This window comes from Spermophilus citellus (genome assembly GCF_964194105.1).
Source record: "Spermophilus citellus genome assembly, chromosome: 2".
NCBI classification, from domain to species: domain Eukaryota; kingdom Metazoa; phylum Chordata; class Mammalia; order Rodentia; family Sciuridae; genus Spermophilus; species Spermophilus citellus.
This window is the reverse complement of record NC_138183.1, coordinates 71,669,857-71,691,442: the sequence shown is the minus strand read 5'-3', so window position 1 is coordinate 71,691,442 and position 21,586 is coordinate 71,669,857. Positions and strand designations below refer to the sequence as shown.

Sequence of the window (21,586 nt, the reverse complement as noted above, 5' to 3'; positions counted from 1 at the left end):
TACTTCTCTTCAGTCTTTTTCATTGATCTTCAAAGCCCCAAAGATGTCTCCCCAATGCTAAATAATGAACACCCACCTTCAACCTTGATACTATCACCCACCACTATCAGATCTGTCTTCCTCCTGTTATCCTCCAACACTGTGGTTTTTCAACCCTAAACTTAACACATTAGAATATTCCAGAGAGCTTAACCAAGAAAATTATGATGTCATCTTTAGCAAACAGGGAACTGTAAATTAAATTACAGTAACCATGACGTCTCACTTTAGCCTGCTCAGACTAGCAAAAATAATTAGAGCTGGGGTGTGGTGGTGCATGCCTGTAATCCCAGTGACTCAGAAAACTAAGGCAGGGAGATCTCAAGTTCAAGGTCAACCTTGGCAATTTAGTGAGACTATCTATGTCTCAAAGTAAAACAGGGCTAGGGATATAGCTCAGTGGTAGAGTACTTGCTTAGTATACATGAGGTCCTTTAAACCCTAGAACTATAATAAAAAATAAAATAGAAATCTTTTGCTGATAGAGATGTGGAGAGTTACTGGTGGAAATGTGAGATGATAGAGGGTAGTATCCTTTAATACTTTAGAGGGTAGTATCTTTTAATAAAGGAACTAGATATCCAATTTAGATAAAAATACTTATTTCACATAACTACTTTGGACAATTGTTTAGCAGATTCTTAAAAAGTTAAGCCCATTTGACACATGATCCAGCAGTTCCATGCCCAGGTATCTACTCAGAAGAAATAAAATCAGGTTCCCAAAAACACTATACAATAATGTCCATAGCTGCTTTGTTCATAATACTTTCAAATTGGTTGCAACCCAAATGATGTCCATCAAAACAGGAAAATGGATAAAATGAACTGTGGTAGTTTCATACAATGAAATATTGCTCTGACAAAAAAGGCACAAGCACATGAGTAAGTATCAGAAATATTATGCTGAGCAAAATAAGACATAACAAGGTATATACCATATGATTTCATTTATATGAAATTCAAGAAAACGCAAAACTAGCCTACAGTGAAAGAAACAGGAACTATGACTACCTATGAGAGCACAGAGAGTGTCTGAAAGGGACACCAAAGAACTTTCTAGGGTTATGGAAATGTTCTGGTCAAGATGAGTACATAACTTGAGTAAAAACTCAGACAACTGTGCAATAAGATCTGTGTATTCCACTGTAAATTTTAACTCAAATGTTTAAAAAATGGACAGAGTCATAAGATTGTTGGATTTATAATAAATTAGACAAAAGATACACTACAGAGCCATCCCTTGCCCTGGAAGCTTATTCCAGTCAGGACTAAAAGCCTGCATTGGGATACAGTATGGTGCTGATGGCAGCATTGTTTCTATTGGCCCAAACCCAAGCCAACAACAAAACAGAATTAAAACATCTCACATTTCCACCAGTCACTCTCCACATCTCTACCAGCAAAAGATTTCTCTCTATTTTTATTTTTTATTGTAGTGCTAGGGTTTAAAGGACCTTATGTATACTAAGAAAGTGCTCTATCACTGAGCTATATTACCCCAGCCCTGTTTTACTTTGAGACATAGATAGTCTCACTAAATTGCCAAGGTTGACCTTGAACTTGAGATCTCCCTGCCTTAGTCTTCTGAATCACTGGAATTACAGTGATAAAAGAAAAAAAAAAAGGTGTTAGATCTGTATTAATCTTTGTATGATAAATATTTTAAGTGAGAAAAGTTGTAACAAAGCATATGCAATATATCCCATTCTTGAAAAATCATGAACAACCCTATCCTGTAAATATTTACCAAAGGAAATTTCCCAGACTGTTACCATGAAGGTAAAATGATGTTGGGGGGAAAGAGAAAAAGGGGAAAGGAAACTATTCCTTTTCCCAAAGACTTACTTCATTTATCAATGACCTTCCTAATGAAAAACAATTATAATATGATCCCATTGATGGGAAATTATGTATACTGTGTGAATAAAAAGATGCATAAAACAAAGCTAAGTGGTTAACTGTGCTAGAACTGGATCCCTACAATACTAGGATTTTTAGTGATTCTTAAGTTCTAGTCTATATTTCATGGCTTGTTCAAACTTTCACAATTATATAATCAGAAATAATCACAGAGCTGATTTTATAGAGGTAATTTTTAAATTCAAAATATACTTCATACAAAGTATTTATCTACCAGGGGTAATATAGACTATATAAAAAGAATTCCTACAATGCAACAAAAAATAATAATAATAATTACCTAACTGAAAAATGGGCAAAAGACTTAAATAAACATTTTCTCCAAAAAGAAATACAAATGGCTAAAAACACATGAAAAGGTGTTTAATATCACTAATAATCAAAGAAATGCAATCAGTATTACAATTAGATATAACCTCATCATACTCATTAGGATGGCCACTACAAGAAAAATAGAAAATGGGTGTCAATAAGGATGTGGAGAAATTGGAATCCTTGTGCATTGTCAGCAGGAACCTAAAATGGTGCAGCCACTTTGGAAAATAGTATGGAGGCTCCTCAAAAAGTTAAAAAGAGAATTACTGCTGAACATGTTGGTGCATGCTTGTAATCACCTTAAGAGGCTGAGGCAAGAGGATCACAAGTTCAAGGCCAGCCTCAGCAACTCAGCAAGGCCGTAAGCTACTTAACAAGACCCTATCACAAAATAAAACATAAAAGGGATATGGCTATGGCTCAGTGGCTAAACACCCTGGGTTCAATTCCTAGTACCAAATTTCCAAGAAGACTGCCACATGATCTAGCAAACCCACTTCTGGGTATAAATCCAAAGGATCCCAAAAAGATATTTTTGAGATAAATTTGTGTTCATCACAACACTATACACAGTAGCCAAGAGGTAGACTATTTATCAAAGATTAATGGATAAACAGAATGGGTCATATACATCTAAAAGAATATTATTCAGAAAAAAATATTATTCAGTCTTAAAAAGAAAGGAAATTCTGGCAGGGGATTAGCAAGGATGGTGGAATGTGATGGACATCATTATCCAAAGTACATGTATGAAGACACGAATTGGGTGTCAACCTACTTTATATACAAAGAGAGATATGAAAAGTTGTGGTATATATGTGTAATAAGAATTGTAATGCAAAAAAAAAAACAAAGTTCATGTATAAAGACATGAAATGGCGTGAGCATACTTTATATACAAAGATATGAAAAATTGTGCTCTATATGTGTAATAAGAATTGTAATACATTCTGCTGTCATGTGTTTAAAAAATAAAATCAGTTAAATAAAAATAAAATTTAAAAAATTAAAAAGAAAGGAAATTCTGATCTATGCAACAATTTTCCTGAATCGTTCTTCCATATATCATCACTTTTCACTTCTGGTCTGTGTCTTTTCTCTTTACCCTTTCTCATTTGCTGTGTGGGTAATAATTAGAAAACCAACCTTTGTCCAGAATTTTTCTCTGGGAACTATTTGTACATAGAGGAGTATGTGTGGGGTTCCTGGAAACTCCCAAGATAAAAGAAACCTAGATATAACTCTTCCAGGAGATTGCAGCTGAGAAAAAAGAAGACGGGTACACAAATATTTTTAGCACAAAAGAGAAAGGGATAGATAAGCGCCTAAGAAATGTACAGATAGAATATTCTGGAAGATTATTTTCTCTGTGGATCAGGGACTATCTCCTGAAGAAAACAGTCTTTTAATGGGGCTTTAAAAAAACTAATAGCATTTGAACAGATGGAGAGGTTAGGGGAAGGGAATCCTTGGGGGAGAGACACCATTGTTAGAAATAAGAAAATAGGGCAAGATCCTAGGAAATAACGTGGGGTTTGCCTCAATTATAGGGATTGTGAGCTGCTCCAGTGCAAAGGCAGGATGACAATTCACAGAGGGTCTTAAAGGTTATGTGAATCCATAATTTAAGGTTATTAAGCCACAGAATCTGAAGAATTCTAAGACTATTACTCAGCATTAAAAAAGAATAAGACTATGGCATTTGCAGGTAAATGGATGGAGTTGGAGAATGTTATGCTAAGCCAAGTCAGTCAGTCCCAAAAAAAACTAAAGGTGGAAGGTTTTCTCTGGTTAATGGATATTTATCTATGATGGTGGGTACAGGGCAGCACGGGAAGAATAGAGGAACTTTAGATAGGGCAAATGGGAGGGGGAGGAGAGGTTATGGGGGCAGGAAAGATGGTGGAATGAGATGGACATCATTACCCTAGGTACATGTATGACTGCACAAATGGTGTGCCTCTACACCGTGTATAATCAGAGAACTGAAATGTTGCACTCCATTTGAGTACGATGAATTGAAATGCATTCTGCTGTCATGTACAACTAAGTAGAACAAATTTTAAAAAATAAATTAAAAGAAAAAAAATCTGATTTATAACAATATTTGAACAATTAGCACTTTAAATATTTTTATGTGTTAAAATATTACTTAGAAATCTATACATTATGTATTATGTAAAAACATTTAGCATTTAGAAATAATGACCTAAATAAACATTAATTTCAAAATATAGATGTGCGGTCATATACACTTACACATGTGTCAGAGTGTGTAGTAGCTATAAAATAAGATCCTTTGTATTTTTAAGAATTAAAATTAGTTATAGTAATAATTTGATGATTTATGGGAATTTAAAACATTTGACAAACATAACTAATGAATATCTACCTGATAATAGTTAAAATTAGAATAGTCTAACAAATAAATGCATATAGAAAAAAAAATCAAGATACTGGATATGCCTAAATTTAGAAAGAGAAAATTTTAGATAGGAAACTGAGGCTAAAGATAAAAAGGCATTGCTCTTTATTATATCAGCAATTGGAGTTGAAGCTCATTTCTTATGTATCCCTTTTCAAAACAGTATCTTTTTGTATTGCAATTACATTGATAAATTATCCAGGCTGCCAACTCCACAGCTGCTTTCAGAGACGTGTTGGAGTTCTGGGTTACTGAAGTTTCATTTAAATTTACATATTTCACATTATGTTACATTGATATTTTAAATAATAGAACATCCTACCTAAATTTTTCTCTTTCTAAATTTAGACATATCAAATAAAGTAAAATGTGGCATTCATTTGTTTTCATAAGGATCTTATACAGTTTAAATGTGGTTGCAATTTGTTGCTTTTGGTTTAACTAGTAGTGAGGGAGCCATGTTTTTTAAGCAGGGCTATCACTAGATACCATATTCCCATAATCACATTTGGATTTTGAAAAACATTACAACCAACTCCATCATCTGTGGGTGTTCAATTTTTCATTTGTTTTATCCACCTTCCCCATTAAAATAGAAAAATATCATTAAGAAAGTTCTTAAGGTTTCTGAAAGAGGTTATTTAAGTTGCAATGATTTAACCTGTAGATGATGTGATATAATCAAGTTGTTCTTCATGAGTATCCCCATAACATTTTGTGTTCATTATCAACACTGTATTCTCACTTTTATAGATCACAATGTAAAGTGAATATCAATAAATTTATAATTGCAAAATGAAAAAAAAAAAAGAGCAACAGGTTCTCGGTTGAGTTCCTGGGAAGTTTTCCTGTCTGGGGAGGTCATGAGTTTCACTGAGGAGCTTCAAATCCACCACAGCCTTTGTAGCAAGGTGGCAGCCCTCTTTGCTTGCATCCTGCTGGTTTCTGTGGGATCAGGCCACCTCACAACTAAGTTCCAAATAGATGAGATTCACTACAACTTCCAAAGAATCCATTCCTTTTGCTTTGTGTCACACAGAGACAGCTGTTACTGAGAAGTACTTTTAAAAAGTTCAGAGAGCGCCAGTGATTCTATTCTTGGGTAATACACTCAAAACAAACTGAGAGCAGGGTGCAGAAGAGATATGTGTTGCACCCATGGTCATAGAGCATTGTGCACAATAGACAAAAGATGGAAACAACCCAAGGGCCTATCCATGGGTGAATGGATAAACAAAATGTGTCACATGTACATACAATGGTGTATTATTTGGCTTTAAAGAGGGAAGGGAATTCTTACACACACTTCAACATGGAAACACCCTGAGGGCATTATACTTAGAGAAGTAAATTACTTGCAGAAAGATAAATACAGTATGATTCAACTTATATGAGGTACTTAAGAGAACTGAAATTCATGAAAGTGGAAAATACAATGGTGGTTGCCAGGCACTCAAGGAGAGGATGAGAGGGGGATGCTATTTCAGAGTTGCCCGATGAGGAGTTCCGGAGATGGCTTGCACAGCAGTGTAAATGCACACAACTGCTACTCACATGTACACTTAAAAATGGTTAAGATGGTTCAACTTTAGGTTATATGTATTTTACCACAATTTAAAATTTTTTTTTAATTAGAAATGCTGCAAGTCCACACCCTTTTATCCACAATCCTGAAATCCCAAAAGCTCTGAAAACCAAATCTTGATTATAGCCTGCTGTCCCAGACTTCACTGGCATGCTGCTGCATAATAAATGGTGTATGCCCCATACTTATCTTCTGAACTCAGAAAATCCCTTAATGCTGACATTCACCTGACCACAGAGCTTTCATATAAAGATCATCAGCCTGAATCCTTTTAATACCCATTTCTCCTCTTTAGAGGAAGGTAGACAGATCGTTCACTAACTAATGATGTACGACATGTTTATGGTTCTGGGGTTATAATGGTTGATCACTGCTGTGGCAAAAAATGACAATCAAGTAAAATAATGAGCAAGAGCTCTTTGCTTTGTTTTCCCACTTTCTTGTACCAATTTCAGGCTTCACTTCTGCACAGTTGTCAGTTACACTGCTACTCGTCACACCAGGAGAGCAGCCGGGCCAAGGTCTGCCTGATGCACAGTGATGTCTAGGCTGCTTACCAGATCACACCTGGGCACGCTGGACACAAACTGCGCCCCTTGGCAGCCTAGGATGAATCCCGCGAGATTTAGGAGGACACAAACCACAGAGAGCAACACGAAGAGGTTTACCTAAAATGGAAAGAGGATGGGCAGTTAGAAAAAGACCACAGCTAAATACAGGCAAGGTTTGATTGGAACAAAGAAAAAAAAATTCTTCCAAGAGAAAATTTTTAAAAATTCAAACAATGCTTTTATAAACTTTTTTTTACCATATTTTAGAATTTTTTAAATTGTGCTAAGGAATGCCACTGACTCATATCTTCTCAATAATCTCATGTTCCTATTTTTTTCCTCTTTGCAAATAATTCTTCTTCCTTTATCTTTGATCCAGATGTTGTGTGAAGCCCTAGCTATTTCCTCATTGAGTAATTCTGACTTTTCCTGAGTTTTGCTGGATCAATAACAGTAAAGAGACAAAAGAAAAGCTCTAGATTATAAGAGGAATACAGGAAAAACAAGGATCTCAAAGTCATTGATGGCCAAATATCATAGGATACAAATGAAAGTAAAAATGGGTCTTTTCACAGATCATGACAGTTTAGGTACTAAAGAAGTGCACAACAATTTTCTGTGAACTTTTTTCCAAAGTTAAAAATAATATTACTCCAAAGTGGTGGGGCACACCTATAATCCCAGTGGCTCAGGAGGCTAAGGCAGGAGGATTAGGGTTCAAAGCCAGCCTCAGCAACTTAGTGAGATACTAAGCAACTCAGTGAAACCTTGTCTCTAAATAAAATACAAAGTAGTGCTGGGGATGTGGCTCCGTGGTTGAGTGTCCCTGAACTCAATCCCCAGTACCCAAAATAATAATAATATAATATTACTCCAAATAATTAAGAACTGACAGAAGTCAACCAAGAAGCCAGCATTTACTTGGTGAACATCAGAGGCTACACAGGTCTTTCAACTTGATTATTATGAATATTGAAATTTTTTATAAATACAAAAACAAATACAAAAGGTTGGAGCCAATAATTATTACTGTGAAAACAAAGCATCAATTTAGATAGCTGATGTATCAGAGTTGGCTGGCAAATGAGTTCACAAATAAACACCAATAGAGAAAACTTGGCCTTCAACTATAATGTTCATTCCCTGTCAAACTTCAAAGCATCTCTCCAGACCCATGTTGTAAGTCAGTATTTAATACCAAATGATGCCATCCTTCCTAGGGGGAATTCCTACTTCTTCCAGAGGAGTCTGGCTTCTCTCCTTTTATTGCTAATTTGTAACAGTCTATCATAAAATCTTTGGGAAAATTCTGATCACGGCTACATTCCAGTTTCCCAGGCTGGATTCCTTGGTGGCCAGAGGACTTGACGTGAGCAGCAGACAACATGTGTCCCCTCTTGCACAGTACTACTTGTGATTATGACAAAGCTTTCCAGAAAAGGAGGATGTGTTGTTGGCAAATGACAGAGCAGGATCTTCCCACGTAGATTCCCGCAAATTGCCAATTGCTATTCAGAAACTTAACACATCTGAAATCTTCATATCCAGCAACACAATCAGTGCTAGTACAGGGAGATCTTGAACTTTCCTTTGGAAATTTTCCATAGCAAAATACAGGATGCCTTGAAAAGACAGAAAACAGCCCACTACTACCCTTCATAAAACTAAAAATTAACATCACCCTGTGCAAAACTGAGTGAGGACCCAACACTCCCAATGCTGGACCCCAAATCTCTTTACTAAAATATTAAACCTGGCTATCAAAAACTACAATAACAAAATCAACAGGCATGTCACAGATAAGGAAAAAATATTTTCATGCATATATTGAACAAGGAACCTGTGTCCAGGATATAAATAACCCCTTGTTTCAATAACAAAAAGATATACAACCCAATTCAAAATGTGGGGCAAAAGACTTGGACTGACATTGCACACACAGAGAAGAAAGTTACAGGAAGCCAACAGGCACATGGAAAGATGTTCAACATTATCAATCATCATGAATGCAACTTAAAAACACCATGAGATACCACTAAACACAACTAGAATGGTTAAAATTTAAAAGTCAACAATACCAAGTGTTGGTAAGGATGAGGAACACTGAACTTTCAAAACATTGCTTGTGCAAGTATAAAATGGTGTAATTGCTTTAAAAAAAAAAAAACTGTCAGTACCATTACTTTTAAAACCTGCCCATTGAAGTGAGCACCATGACTTTCAGTCCCTGAATTTTACAGAAGCTAGTTCTTGAGATTTGTTCTCAAGAAAGAAAAGCCCAGGGTTGACAGAGAAATGTCTTCTTAGAACCTGTATTTTAAATCATGAGACAGACTGGAAGCCAAAAAGTAGAGGCCTTGCCCACGTGGCCCTGGGGACATCAGGGGAAGATGCACATCCAAGATCTAGGCAGTGAGCCCTCTCACAAGGACTCGCAACCTGAGTTCAACCTTTTATGCTGTGGTTTCATTTGCTACTAACTTGAATCTTAAATATTTTGCGATACTCATACCAAGTGCAAAATGAAAAAAAAAATACTATGTTTTTCAATTCCGTATTTGGAATTCACCTTGCCTCTCATTAATTGCATTGTGTCCAAGTTCATCCCAGGCATCAATTAAGTGACTAAATAAGAGGTTTGGGGAATCTGTGGCTACCAAGAGGCAGCATCACCTTCTGTTTGCCTCTCACCTGATAAAATTTATTCATAATCCCTATCGCATAATACCATTAAATAATTATGGCTATCACAGCTTGGTATTGTTGAGTGTGCATTTTGATATAAGATTTCATCCTTTAAATAGGCTGACCTTTCCCTGCTGCCAAAGGACTTTTATTTGGTCCCTTACCTCCCTACTGCTCCAAGCTCAAGATGTGACAAACTTACTGTTCATGTTTAAATAAATAAGCAATTCCAATGATTGTGGGAAAGCACAAGCTTTAAAACTGATTAGACTTCAAGTGGCGAGTTGAAGGGAAGCATTTTGGTCTACTAGGTCCTGGAAACCCACTAAGATGGTAGTAAAATGAGGATTTTAAATGCAGAAATGTAAAGGGGCAGCAAAGTTTCAGAAGGTTGAGTATGAACTGACCCAGTGGTGCTGAGAAAAATGAATCCCACGACAGCAAGGAGGGAAGGCAAACCCCTATAGGATTTACTCTTCAGAATCCCCAAATACTCAGCAAGGGGTGGCCACCAGACACCTCTGGAAATGGAAGTAAGTCTCCAATTAAGGCTGATTCCAAATCTACTGAAGAAACAATTATAAAATGATTACAAGCACCATGGAAAACTATCATAAGTTTCTAATGAAGTTAAACATGAACCATACTATAACCCAACAATTCCACTCTCAGATATGGCCCCAAGACAGGTTAATGTAGAGTTCACAAAAAGCCCAGATAAGCAAACTTACAGCAACTTGTTCATAATAGCCAAAAAAAGAAACCCAAATGCCTAAGAACAGGAACATGGATGAACAATTATAATATATTCCTAAAAGAAATAAAACTTAGCAATAAAGCCAGGCACGGTGGAGTACACCTATAATCCCAGCAACTCAGGAGGCTAAGGCAAGAGGATCATGAGTTCAAGGCCAGCCTCAACAACTCAGCAAGACCTAGAGCAATTTAGTGAGACCCTGTCTCGAAATAAAAATATAAAAAGGACTGGGGATGTAGCTCAGTGGTAAGGTGCCCTTGGCTTCAATCTCCAGTACCAAAAAAATTAAAAAATGAAAAATGTTTATATAAAATAACTCCAACAATAAAAATGAGCAAACTCCAGATGCATGGAAACACAGGGATGAATCTCAGACACATTATACTGTGTGAAGAAGCCATACACAAAAGTGCACATGCTGTATAATTCCATATATGTGCAGTTTTAGAGCATGTAAAACTAATCTATAGTGAAAAATATCGGAACACTGGGTACCCCTTGTTTGGCTATGATTTAAAAGTGTTGCACAAAGTTTCACTGTGTTGAAAGTCTGGTCCCTAGTGTGGCCATGCTGAGAGTTGGCGGGACCTACTGAGAAGTCCATAGGCAAAGGAGGGTGTGCTCTTACAAGGGATTGTGGGATTCCAGTATCTTTGGCTTGCTGCTTTGACGATGTGATCTCTTGCTACCACCACTGTCATCTTCCAAGAGGTGAGGCAGAGGACCATACCAGAACCTGCACAGAACCTGGACTTTCAGCTTCCAAAACAGTGAGGTAAATAAACCTTTTTTCTTCACAAGTAGCCTACCTCAGGTATTTCTTTACAGTAATGAAAAGTGGACCAATATATTCCAATAGGGAGGTAGGAAAATTGATTGGGATGGGGCATAAGGGCACATTATAGAATGCTGGAAAATTTCTAGTTCATAACCTGGATGAATATTACTCAAGTGTACACATCTATAAAAATTCAGCAAACTATACATTTAAGATTTGTGCATATTACTATGCATACCTTATCCCTTTTTAACAACAACAACAACAAAATCAGAACTCCTGATTCCTTTTCTTGACCACAGCTATGGACCCAGAAGAAATTTTTCTTCAACCACACATGAGACTGATTTTTCTTTGCAGAACCCACATTTCATGGAACAATGTCTTTAAATTTTTGAGAGAAAATTCCAACTCAGAATTCTATATTCTGCTAAAAATAACAATCCAGTTTGAGTAGAATAAAAATGTTTTTACAGTTCTACAATTTATACATTAGTTTTAAAATGTGTTTCTCACATATGCTTTTCTCACAAAGTTCCTAGATGATGCACTGTGAAAATGAGAGGGGAGCTAAGGGAATAAAAAGAGGGCATGGGAGCTAGGAAACAGACCTGGCCTCAGGGAGAGGAAATGGGAAAGCCCAGAATAATGGCCAAACAGTGACAAGGGTGACAGTTAGGGTAGGACTTCATGGCAGCAGGTCCAGACAGTGAGTCAAGGCTGCAGGGCATCTCCAAGAGGAGGAAAGTGATGGAGAAGCCCATAAACAGGCCTGAATGTTTGAGAAAGAGGCTTACGGAGGCAAGTGCTGAAATGGGATTTAGTGATAGAAAAACTAAGGGGAATGGAAAAGACCATTGTTAACTTGAGGGAAATCTAAGTATTTTACACCAAAGGAAAAGTTATCATAGTCAAAGTAAGATAAAGACTGGAGCTTTGGTTGTGGCTCAGTGATAGAGTACTAGTCCAGCATGTGTGAGGCACTGGGTTCAATCCTCAGCAGCACATAAAAATAAATAAAATAAAGGTATTGTGTCCATCCACAACCCCCAGAAAAGATTTTAAATTTGATAAAACCTGAATAATGCCCTGACCAAAATTATGATGTAACTATATGGAGAAGGAGAACATCAAAGGTAAATACAACAATCAAGATCTCCTAACTGTCTAGGATACCTAACTCTGGAATATCGGGAAACGCAATGCCAATGCTTTCTTTATAAATACAGAGATAAATACCAAAAAAATGGTGGAGATGGCCACCCTAAGAGAAGAGGAACAAAGAATTTGATACTCTTATTAAAATTAACAACACTATTTGACTCTTTGAACTACGTGCATGTGTGACTTTGGTAAAAATGAGAACTAAATTTAAAACACAAAATTAAATGAATTGGAGTTAGATAAATGTGTGTTCTGGGGCTGGGGTTGTGGCTCAGCAGTAGAGTGTTCGCCTACCATGTGCAAAGTACTGGGTTTGATTCTCAGAACCACATAAAAATAAATAAAATAAATGTATTGTGTCCAACTACTCTCTCTCTCTCTCTCTCTCTCTCTCTCTCTCTCTCTCTCTCTATATATATATATATATATATATATATATATATATATATATATTTTTTTTTTTTTTTAAATGAGTGTGTTTCCAGGCCATTAACTAACTAGCTGAGTGATCTTGGACAAACTACCTTAATCTCTCTAGGTGTCTCATATTCACCCATAATATAAAGTAATACCTACCTCAAAGATGGTTGAAGGGAACACCAAAGGTAAGGCAATGTCCGTGGAACTACCCAGGCAGGACCTGACACACATGCACAACGTCTCTCCTCCATAACTACACTTGTGGAACTTTTAATAAATCAGGAACCATGGCCTCCTTTCTTCCTGCCCTTTCTCCAGCTTGGCTTCAGTGCATTTTCACTCCCTGCACCCTCCCATCCCCACCTCTCCTGTAACTGCCCTTACCATCCCATTCCCAGGTCCTCACACCCTCCCTCACTCTCACAGACTCCCCCCAGGGTCCTGCTACTCTGGGTGTACGTAGGTCCTCATGACCTTCTCACACTGGGTTAGCCCCTACTCTATCTGCCTGCACTACATGCAGGACTCCAATCCAGAAAGGTTTTTATTTGTGATTGAAAAAAAAAAAAGAGTCCCTTAAAAAATTACATATTCATTGAATACAAGCCTCCTTTTTACACTATCAGAAATGATAAATATTTTTACTAAATGTTAACAGTGAACTGTATGTGTTGTTTTTATTTAAATATCAATAGTTTGCCAAATTCTTTTCTCATGAGAGGAAACTTTGGAAACAGATTTCTTTTGATACTGCTTCAAATTTTTTTTTAATTTGAAAAAAAATTTAAATTTTTAATAATTAAAAAAAATAAAATATAGTTTTCTCAAGTGGGGTACAAAATCTGAACCAAGGACAAAAAAAACACAGGTAGATGGTAAATAAAATGAGTAAGTGAATCATTGAACAAATGGAAAAGAATGGATCTTTTCTGATGGATACTGCTTATAGATATGATGCTTTCATGTTCTAGACCACACACACACACACACACACACACACACACACACACACACACTTACTAGCAATGCTAGAATGGAAATGGCCACCTCCACAGATCCTGGGAAAAGATGGAAGAATTGGGACTTCTGTTCCATTGTTCAGAGGAAGAAGTAAGGGCGGTGGGTGAGAGGACAAACAAAGCCCCAGTCCTCAGAGTTCAGATGTCAATTTCCCTACTGAGACAATTTCCAATGGCTGGGGATCTAACTGTCATTTTAACATTCCCATCCTGAGAGGCAAAGAACCAGAGCTGTGAGTCTCTGACTAGTTAATGGTGAATAAGACAAAGGACACAGGACTTTTGACAGTCAAGGCAACAATTTGTATGCCTCTTAAAAGTTTGAATTTTGATTCAGTGTGAGGAAGCATCTTAAGCCAATCTAGAATCAGGAGCTCAACACAATAGCACTGGGGGAAAAAACTGAAGGCAAGACTCCAATCTAAAACCTTTCTTTAGTGGTTTAGCAAAATGCATGTGTAGATGATCACCCGGTCCCAAGGCGACCAACCACACCTAACAACTCTTGTGGGGCACTCAACGCCCACACTTGAGCTACTTAACCCCACTTCAGGAGCTCCACATGCAATGACTGCAGGGTTCTGGTCCTTGACACCCTTCTCCCAGAAGCTTGGCAGATCCACTGTCATTGTCCTGACCAATTCTCCTGCCAACAAGGCAAACACAGGCTGCTGCTGGGAGCAGAAGCAGCTGTCTCCCCCTCCTCCCAAAGGCGGGGAAGTGCCAGGTTTACTCACATTACGCTGTCTCCTGATTTTCTTTTTATAAAGTGTTTAAAATATAATGATAACACTTCTTTTCCCATTCCTCTTTCAACATGAGTGAAAACCCTCTTGCTCTGCCCACTAGAGTGAGACACATATGTTCATCCACTTGGGACACAGATTTGAGGAGTTAAAAGCACTCAGAACCTGGAGCTGGATGAAGACACGCACAGACTCAGGGGCATTTCCAAGCCTCCTTACTTGTGAAAAGCAAAATGTGCCCTACAGGGGTTCCTGTCCCAGCTCTCTTCCAGGTCCCTCAGGTTCCCCTCTCAGCACACTGACCTTCGTTTGTTCTCAGGAAAGTGCTCTTTCTCAGTAGCTAAGCAATCAGGCTTAGTGAGAAGTGTCTGCCTCCATAGCTCCTCCACCTGGACAGGTCTATCCTCCCTCAGTTAGCACATTCTCATCAAGAATGTGTCCAAGGACCTGAGGAAGGATCTCGTGAGCTTCTCAGAGAAACAGTGACCATGTGACACATGAGACTTGCTGTTCTTACAAGGGGAACTGATCAGGAGCCCAATCTGTAATGTTCCTAGGGAATAAGGTGGCAGAAATTAATTTAGATTTGAAGATAAGAGAAGCAGTGGAAAGTTAAAGATCTCTAGTTCTTGAGATTCATGTTCCTTTCTCAATTATTCTTCTGTCCTTTCCTCTGTACTTTTCTAAGTTTCTTTATTTCCCTTCTTCTGGTCCCTGCTCTATTGCTCTTAGTGTCTCAAGGTTCAATAAGTTAAAAAGTCAGACCTTATGTCCTTTGTGCCCTTCCGCATCACAAAAATACAGCTCCTGAGAAATATGCCAGTGAGTCAGTAGACTCTTAAGATGACCACCATCAGGTCCTTTCCTCTCTGTATTAATAATGCTCTTCCTCACATCAAGAGGTGAGGTTCGATACATACCATGGAACAATATTTAGCCATAAAAAGGGATGAAGTTCTGACAAATGCAGCAACACGGGATAAATATTGAAAACACTTTTCTAAGTAAGCCAGACAGAGAAACACAAGTATTATACAACCCCGCCTACATGAGGTGCCTAGAAATGGGCAAGTTCATAGACCAGAGAATAATATGTGTTTTTAGGGACTTGGGAAGGGAAATTGTTCTTTAAGGTCTATGGAGTTTCCGTTTGGAATAATGAAAAAATTCTGCAAACAGTGTTGGTGATAGTACAATATTGTGAAGGTGCTTGATGCCACTGAATGTAAATTTAAAAGTGGTAAAATGGTGATTTTAATTTAGTATTTTATCACAATATAAAATATGAAAAATAGAATCCAACTCTCATCTCCTTGATTCTACACAGGCCTTAGGAATTTGTTCATCCAATAGAATGTGGTGGAAGTACATTCTGGGACCTATGAAGAGAGATCATAAGAAACTGTGTAGCTCCTGCCTAGGCCTCCTGGGATGCTCACTGAGATACTCCGACTCAGAACCCAGTCACCATGTTATATGGCTGTTACATGGGAGGTCATGTTCACACTATAGTCACCAGCTCTAGCTGAGCTCCCAGCTGACAGCCAGCACCAACCACCAGTCATGCAAAAGAGCTACCTTAGATGTACAGCCCAGTCAAACCTTCAGACGATTCCATGCCCAGCAGCCATCTGACTGCAAACATGAGAGACTCTGAGCACGAATCCCAGCCAGAGGGACTTAATGGTTGCAAGAAACATAAGAGATATATCAGCCAAGCACAATGTGAGGATTTTGCTTTTTGGCTCCAGTTAAAACAAATTACAAAAAATTTACATGAGGGGCTGGGGTTGTGGCTCAGCAGTAGAGCACTCGCCTAGCACATGCAAGGCACTGGGTTCAATCCTGAGCACCAAATAAAAATAAAGAAGTAAAATAAAGGTATAAAGGTAAATAAAGGTAAAATAGTGTCCAACTACAACTTAAAAAAAAATTTAAATATATACATGAAGCAAGTTAGACACTTGACATACACATACTAAAATATTTAAGGATGAAATACTGTAAAGATTGGGCTTTGTTTTCAAATACTCCAATGTAAAGGAACAAGGAAAATGATGAGACGGTGTGGACGTGTATTGACTGCTGTGGCTGGGCAATGGGTCTGTGGGGGTCTATCATATTCCTCATAACTTTAGGGTATATTTGAAATCTTTCATATCAAAGAAGAAGAACAACAACAAGATTATATAAGCCAAATGGAGTCATCTCTTCACACAGTCAATTCTAGATTTAAAAAAAAAAAAAGAGGCAAAAGAGTATTCTAGAGTACAAAAATACTAAAGAAGCAGAATAACAAAATCTAGTAAGTAAACCTTGATTGCATTCTGGTTTTTTTTTTTTAGTTATATCCTATGGGAGTATTCACTTTTCTTAAATATTTGTTTTTAGATATAGGTGGACACAATATCTTTATTTTATTTTCATATGGTGCTGAGGATCAAACCCAGTGCCTCATGCATGCTAAGTGAGCAGTCTACCTCTGAGTCACAACCCCAGCCTGAGCATTCACTTTTTGATAATTCATGAAGTTATATACTTATACATATAGCAATATTCATACTTCAGTTGCAAAGATGTGTGTGTGTGTGTGTGTGTGTGTGTGTGTGTGTATGTTTGTTTTGCAATGCTCAGGAGCAAACTCAGGGCCTTGTACATGCTAAGCAAGCACTGTACCACTGAGCTACACCCTCAGTCCCCAAAGATTTTTCATTAAGTAATTAAAGTTATAAAAAATATTTTGTGACAACTGGGGAAATGTGCATATATGTTGACTCTCCAATAACATTAGGAAATTGGTAATAATTTTCTGAGGTATGAAAATGTAATCATGGTGATGTAGAATGTTTGTTTTTAGTAGATGCTTCCTTAAGTATTAAGGTGAAGTACCATGTAATCTGCAATAAAAACAAAATCTACTTATGTAGCTACATAACACCCCCGGTAAAATGTTAAGTTATTGAATCCAAGTGGGTGACATATGAGAATTCATTGTCATTTGTTCAACTTTCCTATAAGTTTAAGAAGTTTCATAATAAAACATTGAGAAATATTGAAGAGACTTTTGCAAATCCAAAAGTAATAAGAAGTACAAGCATTCTTCTACCAGGTAACACCAGTGAACTTTTTCCTAACAGAGCTGGGGAACAGGGGTCCTGGTGAGATGTCCTCTTTTGGGCAGGCACCATCATACAAGCAAGATGGTGATTAAGAACACAGACTCTTAGAAACAGACCAGCTAGGGTACAACTCAGTTCTGCCACTTTTAGCTATGTGATGTTGGGCAAATTATTTAACCCCTCTGTGCCTTGGTTTTCTCAGAATAAGAATACCAATAACAATTTATGTGATTAGTGGATTAATACATACATCTCATTTATGTTATTATAAGATACAGCTATTAGAAATATTACATATATTACTAACCTAGTTCTTCAGTCATAACTATAAAGAATGATATGAAATAAACAGACACTCAAAAATCTCACCATACAACAAAGGATCAAGGTTATCAACCAGCACCACTCACTCTCAGGAAGAAAACAAACTATTCAAGGGATGGAAACAAAAATGTTAAATATATCTAATATGTACTTTCAGAGAAAGAGAGAGAAGAAAAATATAGCATACGTAAAACAAGAACAGTTTCTGTGACAAAGGATAAATTGGCAATCAGAAGAATATTTCTAATCATTAAAAATATAATTTTCAAAATAAACACAACAATATAATGACAGGAACAAAAATTAAGAAAACACCTAGAATACAAATTAAAAAGAAAGAAATAGAAAATAAAAGACTTTGAAAAGCTAAAAAACAAAGACTTTCAGTACAAGAGATCCAATATCTATTAGCTATTCTAGAAACAGAAAAGAGAGCAAATGGAAGACAGGAAATAATCAAGAAAACAGCAAAGAAAATTTCTCAGTGTTGAAGATACATGTCTTCAAATGAAAAGGGTTCACTAAATACTCAAAAGGATGAAAAAAAAAAAAAAGCACCTACACCTGGACACATCCTTATGCAACTTCAGAAGAATAGCAGGAAAATTATCTACAGCTTGGAAATCTTTGGGAGTATTATGTTAAATTATTTATTTATTTAATACCATTTTACAACTCTTTGGGGGGCAAAGTTTATGTTGTGGATTTTATTTCAGTAGAGATGGAAATAAATTCCATCTGATGGAATAGAAAACCTCAAAAGTTACAGTTCATGGCCTGCTCTACACTAACTAGTTTTGCATCTGTCCCAGCAATCTTCTAACATTACCTACCTATAAAAACTTAGCTTCTCAAATGCTCTTTGAGTCAGTAGTATTTCCTCATTAATGGCATGTTTGTTTTATATTTGCCTGAGAGTCATAATTTTATATTTTTTAAAACCGAACTATTAATATCAAGGTAAAAAAAAAAATTCCTACGAGCTACCCTACAGAATAAAGGGGAATGAGAATCAGATAAGCCTCAAGCTTCTCAGTCATGACAAAAAGCATCAAGCAGTGACTTCAAATTTTTGAAGGAAATTATTTTGAACCAGGATTCCATATCCAGCCAAATTATCATTCAAGTGGAGGACAGAAACAAAGGTACATCAAGATGTCCAAAGGTCCCCTTCCCTCAATACCCCCTGAAATTTGTTATTTGAGAACATTCCCTGGAAAAATGAAAAGGGAATTCAAGGAAAAATAATGCACAAGATTTTTTTAAAAAGGACTTAATTCAAGAATACAATGAAAAGATATACTGCAGTGACATCTGTGTAACAGACCTGGAAAACAAGTAAGTATGAACCAGGACAGGAAGTTAGTGATCTCAGCAAAACAATGTGGAAAGGGAGAAGTGCACAACTAGCAGAAAGAGTGTGCTTGAGAAACTCACACTTAGTCAACAGCTTGTCAACAAAGGTGCCAACCTAATTAAATGAAGAAAGAAGAATCTTTTTAGTAAATGGTGCTGGGCTATCTGAAAACCGTCACGGAAAAGAATGAATTTATGTTATTCATACCATATGCAAAAAATTATCTCAAAATGGATCACAGACTAAGGATAATCACTAAAACAACAAAACTCTCAGAAAAAAATATATAAGACTACATCTTCATGACCTTAGTTTTTTACAAAGGCTTCTTACATATGACAGTACAAGCAACAAAATTAGAAGTGGATAAACTGAACTTCATTAAAATTAGAAACTTTTGTTTTCTAAATATTTATTGCCTTGGTGCATTATAGTTATACATAATATTGGGGTTCATTCTGACATAATCATACAGAGAATACAATTTGTTCTAATTCCATCCCCATTTACTGGAAGGGTTACCATCAAGAAAGTGAAAAGACAACCCACAGAATGGGAAAATTTATTTGCAAATCACATATCTGATGAGGGACTTGTAATAAAAAGATACTTTAATTTTAAAATGGGCAAGGAATCTGAGCAGACATTTCTCCAAAACCAATTAAACACACGAAAAGATGCTCAATATGGAATCAAAACCATGAGATATGACTTTATACCCAAAAGAATGGCTGTAATCAAAACCACAGATGGTAAATGTTTGCAAAAACTGGTCAAATGAGAACTTCCATACACTGCGGGTGGGAAAGTAAAATGATGGTGGGAAAGTAAAATGATGTGATCACTTTGTAAACAATTTATCAGTTTCTCAAATGTTACACATGCAGTTACTACATGACTCAGCAATTCCACTTGTAGGCACATACCCAAGAAAAATGAAAACATGTCCAACAAGAAAACTGGTACACTAATGTTCATAGCAGCATTTTTCATAATATCTAAAAGTGGAGATGCTGTCAACTGATGAATAGATAAAGAAAATATGGTATTTCCTTCAGTGGAATATTATTCAGCAATAAAAAGAACAAGTACAGATATATGCTACAACATGGATGAACCTTTCAAAGACTATGCTAAAAAACATGCTAAGTGAAGGAAGCCAGTCACAAAGATCACATATCAAATAATCTCTGAAATATCCAGAATAGTCAAATCTATATAAAGGCAGAAAGTACATTAGTGTCTTCCCAGGGCATATTTTGTGGAAGTGGGAGGTGACTACTAATGGGGACAGGGCTTTGGGGAGAGTGATGAAATGATCCTTAATTTTTTTTTTAAATGTAACCGATGATCCTTAATTGATGGTGACATTTGCTCTTACCTATGAATATACTAAACATCATTGAGTTGTGTGTTTCAAATGGGTGAATTTTATGCTATGTCAACTATAGCTTAGTTAAGCTTTTTTAAAAGGCAGCTAAATGACCTTTTTCCACAAAAAAAAAAAAAAGAAAAAGAAAAGAAAAGGATCACTGAAAACCTCCATGAAAAATATGGAACTATACATCAAAGTTATGGGCTGTCATAGTTTGGATCTGGAATGTCCTCAAATACTCATATGTTCAAAACTCAGCGTCCCCCCATCTGTCAGTGCCATTGGGAGGTAATGGAAACTAGGAGGTAGGGCCTGGTTACAAGAGGCAGGTCATAGGGGGAGAAGGTGTGTGCGTACCTTCAAGGGGTGTCTTCTGTCCCTGGACCTTTTCTCTAATTCCTGGACATCATGAAATAAGCAGCCTTCCTCCACCACGTGCTTCCAGCCATGATGCTCTGTCTCAACACAGGCCCATGAACAATGGAACCATAATTAGGACCACAGACTGAAACCTCTGAAACTGTGAGCCAAAATAAGTCTTCCCTCCTCTCTGTTTAGTTTTTCAGGTCTTTTGTCACAGTGTCAGAAAGCTGACTAATCTATGGTTCAAAAATGAAGCAAACGAAAATGTGATGATGGCCAAGCAAATCACAGAGAATGAGAAAGAACAAGGCGTGTGGCTTGGCAGCTTAAAATAGCCCTCCTTTGACGTAGGATTACATTTTCCTTTCTTTAGAATTAATCATTCTTCCTGGTGTGGCAGTAAATAACTAGTCCCTTAAACCAGTGGGAGTCACGGGGGCAGCAGAAAACCACCTTGCTCTTCTCCCCAAGGTAGTTCAAAGCTGCTTTGTAGCTCTAGTTATTCCTGATCCTTTATGATAAAATTTGAGGCCAGGGCCTTGATTCCTCTGGTCAATATAAGAGACAAAACAGTCCTCCAATCACTTGAAGTCACCATTAAAAGTCAGTAATGAAAATGTCCAGATCTGTGCCCCCATCAAA

At 37.0% G+C, this 21,586-nt stretch overlaps 1 protein-coding gene across 3 annotated transcripts in view; it reads right to left on the bottom strand.

Annotated features, from left to right (window-relative positions):
• The window catches only part of ENTREP1 (endosomal transmembrane epsin interactor 1), a 61,025-nt gene that overhangs the window by 18,843 nt on the left and 20,596 nt on the right, over positions 1–21,586 (bottom strand). For all 3 annotated transcript variants that reach the window (XM_081281585.1, XM_081281584.1, XM_081281583.1), the window contains exon 3: positions 6,844–6,954. In XM_081281585.1, coding sequence (XP_081137711.1) covers positions 6,844–6,954 — 111 coding nt within the window. The remainder of the gene's footprint in view (positions 1–6,843; positions 6,955–21,586) is intronic.